Source organism: Xyrauchen texanus, chromosome 45, assembly GCF_025860055.1.
Source record: "Xyrauchen texanus isolate HMW12.3.18 chromosome 45, RBS_HiC_50CHRs, whole genome shotgun sequence".
NCBI classification, from domain to species: Eukaryota; Metazoa; Chordata; class Actinopteri; order Cypriniformes; family Catostomidae; genus Xyrauchen; species Xyrauchen texanus.
The window spans coordinates 28830244-28837743 of record NC_068320.1 but is presented as its reverse complement, the minus strand read 5'-3'; the positions used below and the strand labels follow the sequence as shown (position 1 = coordinate 28837743).

Here is a 7500-nt window from a genome sequence, read left to right as displayed (position 1 = left end):
GATGTTATTTACGTGTGTGTGTGTGTGAGATGTTATTTACGTGGGTGTGTGTGTGAGATGTTATTTACGTGTGTGTGTGTGAGATGTTATTTACGTGTGTGTGTGTGTGTGTGTGTGTGTGTGAGAGAGATGTTATTTACGTGTGTGTGTGTGAGAGATGTTATTTACGTGTGTGTGTGTGTGTGTGAGATGTTATTTACGTGTGTGTGTGTGTGAGAGATGTTATTTACGTGTGTGTGTGTGTGTGTGAGAGATGTTATTTACGTGTGTGTGTGTGTGAGAGATGTTATTTACGTGTGTGTGTGTGTGTGAGAGATGTTATTTACGTGTGTGTGTGTGTGTGTGAGAGAGATGTTATTTACGTGTGTGTGTGTGTGTGTGAGAGATGTTATTTACGTGTGTGTGTGTGAGAGATGTTATTTACGTGTGTGTGTGTGTGTGAGAGATGTTATTTACGTGTGTGTGTGTGAGAGATGTTATTTACGTGTGTGTGTGTGTGTGTGTGAGAGATGTTATTTACGTGTGTGTGTGTGTGAGAGATGTTATTTACGTGTGTGTGTGTGTGTGTGTGTGTGTGTGTGAGAGATGTTATTTACGTGTGTGTGTGTGTGTGTGAGAGATGTTATTTACGTGTGTGTGTGTGTGTGAGAGATGTTATTTACGTGTGTGTGTGTGTGAGAGAGATGTTATTTACGTGTGTGTGTGTGTGTGTGTGTGTGTGTGTGTGTGTGTGTGTGTGAGAGATGTTATTTACGTGTGTGTGTGTGAGAGATGTTATTTACGTGTGTGTGTGTGTGTGTGAGAGATGTTATTTACGTGTGTGTGTGTGTGTGTGAGAGATGTTATTTACGTGTGTGTGTGTGTGTGTGTGTGTGTGAGAGATGTTATTTACGTGTGTGTGTGTGTGTGAGAGATGTTATTTACGTGTGTGTGTGTGTGTGTGTGTGTGTGAGAGATGTTATTTACGTGTGTGTGTGTGAGAGATTTTATTTACGTGTGTGTGTGTGTGTGAGAGAGATGTTATTTACGTGTGTGTGTGTGTGTGTGAGAGATGTTATTTATGTGTGTGTGTGTGTGTGAGAGATGTTATTTACGTGTGTGTGTGTGTGTGAGAGAGATGTTATTTACGTGTGTGTGTGTGAGAGATGTTATTTACGTGTGTGTGTGTGTGTGAGAGATGTTATTTACGTGTGTGTGTGTGATGTTATTTATGTGTGTGTGTGTGAGAGATGTTATTTACGTGTGTGTGTGTGTGTGTGAGATTTTATTTACGTGTGTGTGTGAGAGATGTTATTTACGTTTGTGTGTGTGTGTGTGTGTGAGAGATGTTATTTACGTGTGTGTGTGTGAGAGATGTTATTTACGTGTGTGTGTGTGTGTGTGTGAGAGAGATGTTATTTACGTGTGTGTGTGTGTGTGTGAGAGATGTTATTTACGTGTGTGTGTGTGTGAGAGATGTTATTTACGTGTGTGTGAGAGATGTTATTTACGTGTGTGTGTGTGAGAGATGTTATTTCCGTGTGTGTGTGTGTGTGAGAGATGTTATTTACGTGTGTGTGTGTGTGAGATGTTATTTACGTGGGTGTGTGTGTGAGATGTTATTTACGTGTGTGTGTGTGTGAGATGTTATTTACGTGTGTGTGTGTGTGTGTGTGTGTGTGTGTAGAGAGATGTTATTTACGTGTGTGTGTGTGAGAGATGTTATTTACGTGTGTGTGTGTGTGTGTGTGAGATGTTATTTACGTGTGTGTGTGTGTGAGAGATGTTATTTACGTGTGTGTGTGTGTGTGTGTGAGATGTTATTTACGTGTGTGTGTGTGTGAGAGATGTTATTTACGTGTGTGTGTGTGTGTGAGAGATGTTATTTACGTGTGTGTGTGTGTGAGAGATGTTATTTACGTGTGTGTGTGTGTGTGTGAGAGAGATGTTATTTACGTGTGTGTGTGTGTGTGTGAGAGATGTTATTTACGTGTGTGTGTGAGAGATGTTATTTACGTGTGTGTGTTTGTGTGAGAGATGTTATTTACGTGTGTGTGTGTGAGAGATGTTATTTACGTGTGTGTGTGTGTGTGTGAGAGATGTTATTTACGTGTGTGTGTGTGTGAGAGATGTTATTTACGTGTGTGTGTGTGTGAGAGATGTTATTTACGTGTGTGTGTGTGTGTGTGAGAGATGTTATTTACGTGTGTGTGTGTGTGTGTGAGAGAGATGTTATTTACGTGTGTGTGTGTGTGTGAGAGATGTTATTTACATGTGTGTGTGTGTGAGAGATGTTATTTACGTGTGTGTGTGTGTGTGAGAGATGTTATTTACGTGTGTGTGTGTAGAGATGTTATTTACGTGTGTGTGTGTGAGAGAGATGTTATTTACGTGTGTGTGTGTGTGTGAGAGATGTTATTTACGTGTGTGTGTGTGTGAGAGATGTTATTTACGTGTGTGTGTGTGTGTGAGAGATGTTATTTACGTGTGTGTGTGTGTGTGTGTGTGTGTGATATGTTATTTATGTGTGTGTGTGAGAGAGATGTTATTTACTTGTGTGTGTGTGTGTGAGAGAGATGTTATTTACGTGTGTGTGTGAGAGATGTTATTTACGTGTGTGTGTGTGTGTGTGAGAGATGTTATTTACGTGTGTGTGTGTGAGAGATGTTATTTACGTGTGTGTGTGTGTGAGAGATGTTATTTACGTGTGTGTGTGTGAGAGATGTTATTTACGTGTGTGTGTGTGTGTGTGTGTGTGTGTGTGAGAGAGATGTTATTTACGTGTGTGTGTGTGTGAGAGAGATGTTATTTACGTGTGTGTGTGAGAGATGTTATTTACGTGTGTGTGTGTGTGAGATGTTATTTACGTGTGTGTGTGTGTGATGTTATTTACGTGTGTGTGTGAGAGATGTTATTTACGTGTGTGTGTGTGTGTGTGTGTGTGTGAGAGATGTTATTTACGTGTGTGTGTGTGATGTTATTTACGTGTGTGTGTGTGTGTGTGAGAGATGTTATTTACGTGTGTGTGTGTGTGTGTGAGAGATGTTATTTACGTGTGTGTGTGTGATGTTATTTACGTGTGTGTGTGTGTGATGTTATTTACGTGTGTGTGTGTGTGTGATGTTATTTACGTGTGTGTGTGTGTGTGTGTGTGATGTTATTTACATGTGTGTGTGTGTGTGTGTGTGTGTGTGTGAGAGAGATGTTATTTACGTGTGTGTGTGTGTGAGAGATGTTATTTACGTGTGTGTGTGTGTGTGAGAGAGGTTATTTACGTGTGTGTGTGTGTGTGTGTTTGTGTGTGAGTGAGAGATGTTATTTACATGTGTGTGTGTGTGTGTGTGTGTGTGTGTGAGAGATGTTATTTATGTGTGTGTGTGTGTGTGTGTGTGAGAGAGATGTTATTTACGTGTGTGTGTGTGTGTGTGAGAGAGATGTTATTTACGTGTGTGTGTGTGTGAGAGATGTTATTTACGTGTGTGTGTGTGTGAGAGATGTTATTTACGTGTGTGTGTGTGATGTTATTTATGTGTGTGTGTGTGAGAGATGTTATTTACGTGTGTGTGTGTGTGTGTAGAGATGTTATTTACGTGTGTGTGTGAGAGATGTTATTTACGTTTGTGTGTGTGTGTGTGTGTGTGAGAGAGATGTTATTTACGTGTGTGTGTGTGTGTGTGAGAGAGATGTTATTTACGTGTGTGTGTGTGTGTGAGAGATGTTATTTACGTGTGTGTGTGTGTGTGTGTGTGTGTGTGTGAGAGAGATGTTATTTACGTGTGTGTGTGTGAGAGATGTTATTTACGTGTGTGTGTGTGTGAGAGATGTTATTTACGTGTGTGTGAGAGATGTTATTTACGTGTGTGTGTGTGAGAGATGTTATTTACGTGTGTGTGTGTGAGAGATGTTATTTACGTGTGTGTGAGAGATGTTATTTACGTGTGTGTGTGTGAGAGATGTTATTTACGTGTGTGTGTGTGTGTGTGTGTGTGTGTGATGTTATTTACATGTGTGTGTGTGTGTGTGTGTGTGTGTGTGTGTGTGTGTGTGTGAGAGAGATGTTATTTACGTGTGTGTGTGTGTGAGAGATGTTATTTACGTGTGTGTGTGTGTGTGTGTGAGAGAGGTTATTTACGTGTGTGTGTGTGTGTTTGTGTGTGAGTGAGAGATGTTATTTACGTGTGTGTGTGTGTGTGTTTGTGTGTGTGAGAGAGATGTTATTTACGTGTGTTTGTGTGTGTGTGAGAGATGTTATTTATGTGTGTGTGTGTGTGTGTGAGAGAGATGTTATTTACGTGTGTGTGTGAGATGTTATTTACATGTGTGTGTGAGATGTTATTTACATGTGGGTGTGTGTGTGTGAGTGAGAGATGTTATTTATATGTGGGGGTGTGTGTGTGTGTGTGAGAGAGATGTTATTTACGTGTGTGTGTGTGTGTGAGTGAGAGATGTTATTTACGTGTGTGTGTGTGAGAGAGATGTTATTTACGTGTGTGTGTGTGTGATATTTACGTGTGTGTGTGTGTGTGTGTGTGTGATATTTACGCGTGTGTGTGAGATGTTATTTACATGTGGGTGTGTGTGTGTGAGTGAGAGATGTTATTTACGTGTGTGTGTGTGAGAGAGATGTTATTTACGTGTGTGTGTGAGATGTTATTTACATGTGTGTGTGTGAGATGTTTTTACGTGTGTGCGTGTGTGTGAGAGATGTTATTTACGTGTGTGTGTGTGTGTGAGAGAGATGTTATTTACGTGTGTGTGTGAGAGAGATGTTATTTACGTGTGTGTGTGTGAGATGTTATTTACATGTGTGTGTGAGATGTTATTTACATGTGGGGGTGTGTGTGTGAGTGAGAGATGTTATTTACGTGTGTGTGTGTGTGATATTTACGTGTGTGTGTGTGTGTGTGTGTGTGTGATATTTACGCGTGTGTGTGTGAGATGTTATTTACATGTGGGTGTGTGTGTGTGAGTGAGAGATGTTATTTACGTGTGTATGTGTGTGTGATATTTACGTGTGTGTGTGTGTGATATTTACGCGTGTGTGTGTGAGATGTTATTTACATGTGGGTGTGTGAGTGATATTTACATGTGGGTGTGTGAGATGTTATTTACGTGTGTGTGTGTGTGAGTGAGTGATATTTACATGTGGGTGTGTGAGATGTTATTTACGTGTGTGTGTGTGAGTGATATTTACATGTGGGTGTGTGAGATGTTATTTACGTGTGTGTGTGTGTGTGAGTGATATTTACATGTGGGTGTGTGAGATGTTATTTACGTGTGTGTGTGTGTGAGTGATATTTACATGTGGGTGTGTGACTGACGTGTCTTTGAAGAGAAAAAAGGTGCTGCTGAAAGTTTCGGGCTGAATGATGAAGCGAGTCCCTCCTCGATTTTGATTGGACAAAAAGAGAATAAAGCTTTTATTTCATGAAGCTGATTGTTTTTATTTGTGTGTGAGTGACCTAATCATTGTGTGTGTGTGTGTGTGTGTGTGTGTGTTGCAGTGTTTGCGGCTCTGTTGTTCTTCAGTATCTCCAGTGTTCATGGTGTTCCAGTGACGGAGGTGTTTAGCTCCTTCTGGCTGATGTTGCTGTTAGGAACCGTTCACTGTCAGATCGTCTCCACACACACACCCAAAACCAGCAGCAGCGGGAAGAGACGCAGGTGAGACGTGTGTGTGTGTGTGTGTGTGTGTGTGAGAGAGAGATGTGGTCCTCTGAAATGTTGCTGGTGTTTGGTCAGGTGATCTGTGAATCTGAGAATCGATCATGTTTCTATTAACGTATGAAAGTAATTTGATTCTGAGTTTTTCTAATATCACAAGCTTTGATTTAACGGTCAGAAGTTTGATTCCTGTCAGACAGATGGTGTCAGGAGGAGCTGAATGTGTGTCGAATCAGTGAATTATAAATGCTGATGTAATCAGTTCCAGGTTTTAGGATCCGAGCGGATTCTTTTCTTTAGTGGAAACGTGCAGAACGGTTCTAGATCGGCACCGGTTCTGACACCCTGTCAGATTAATTCTGACATTTGATAATTGTATGAATTTTTGATCTATTCAGAGGTCAGAGGTCAAATCCAGCAATAAATATACTAACCAGAAATCAAAACCAGCAATGAGGAGGGTTTTATCTGCATTATCGAGACGTCGATTCTGTTTTCAGCATCAAATAATTCCATATAAATTCCATAATCACAAATGATCAGTTTGTCTCTGTACATTGATTTCTAGAAACATGAATGGAAATGAAATCACTGATTCGACTGATTGTGGATCACTCTTAATCATAAATCATTTATATGTTCTGATCATCAGTTCAGCGTCTCTTTCAAACTTTGTGTTTTCCTCTTTGGGGAAACTCTGAACTGTCTGTCACTCTGAATGTGTCTCGCTGAAGGAAGTTGAGAAAAGCGGCTCATTTGGAGATTCATAGAGAAGGCGACGGCTCTAGCACTACTGATAACACGCAGGAGTGGGCGCCGCACGGCTCTGTGTCTGCCGGCACTCGTGGCTTCACATCTTTCCTCAGAGATTTCTGCTGTGATCTCTTTAAAGCGGGGTGTGTATCTGTCTGTCTATTCTGTCACTTCCTCTGTCATCTTCACGGCTGTAACGTCTCTTTCTTTAAACATACAGCGAGTCCAAAAGACCCCGACGACACCAGTGAAAATCTCACAATCAAAGGTTTAAACCTGGAAAGATTTAGGGATTTTCAAATATGGTAAATGAAGAAGGAAAGACATTTTTCAGACTGAGCACAATTACTATGTGACTAAGTGATCACGTGAACTCTGTACAGATGGTCAGATTTCAATGTTTCCATTGGGAATTGTGGTTTCTGTGCCTAGAAAAGTCAAGAAAATTAATAAAATATAAAAAATAACTGACATTTTCGTTGGTGTCTGAGTATCTCAGTGAGTATTGACACTATCACACCTGGAGTCGTGAGTTTGAATCCAGGGCGTGATGAGTGACTCCAGTCGGGTCTGCTTAGCAACCAAATTGGGCCGGTTGCTAGGGAGGGTAGAGTCACATGGGGTAACCTCCTCGTGGTCACTATAATGTGGTTCTCGCTCTCGGTGGGGCGTGTGGTGAGTTGTGCGTGGATGCCGTGGAGAATAGCGTGAAGCCTCCACACGTGCTGCGTCTCCATGGTAACGTGCTCAAGTCAGGTGATATGATGCGCGGATTGACGGTCTCAGACGCGGAGGCAACTGAGATTCATCCTCCATCACCCGGATTGAGGCGAGTCACTACGCCACCATGAGGATTTAAAGAGGATTGGGAATTGGCCGTTACAAATTGGGGAGAAAATCTAAAATAAAAATAATGGACATTTTTATAGTGACTGTTTTTTTTTCTAGTAATTCTTGGCTGTAAAATATTTCACTGGCTAGATATTGCTGTTTTGAAAAAGATGTTCAATGGAAAATGAATCTGACTCATCTTTGTCCAAAATGTTTATTGCAGAGAATGTGTGCAGAGATTATAGTACAGATTTAATTAGCACTATTTATTCA

At 40.9% G+C, this 7500-nt stretch overlaps 1 protein-coding gene across 1 annotated transcript in view; it reads left to right on the top strand.

Moving 5' to 3' along the window:
- LOC127637214 (protein PHTF2-like) overlaps positions 1-7500 on the top strand; it is a 46303-nt gene that overhangs the window by 18351 nt on the left and 20452 nt on the right. Inside the window, 2 exon segments of the mRNA XM_052118165.1 lie at positions 5484-5643; positions 6378-6539. Of these exon segments, the coding sequence (XP_051974125.1) occupies positions 5484-5643; positions 6378-6539 (322 nt within the window).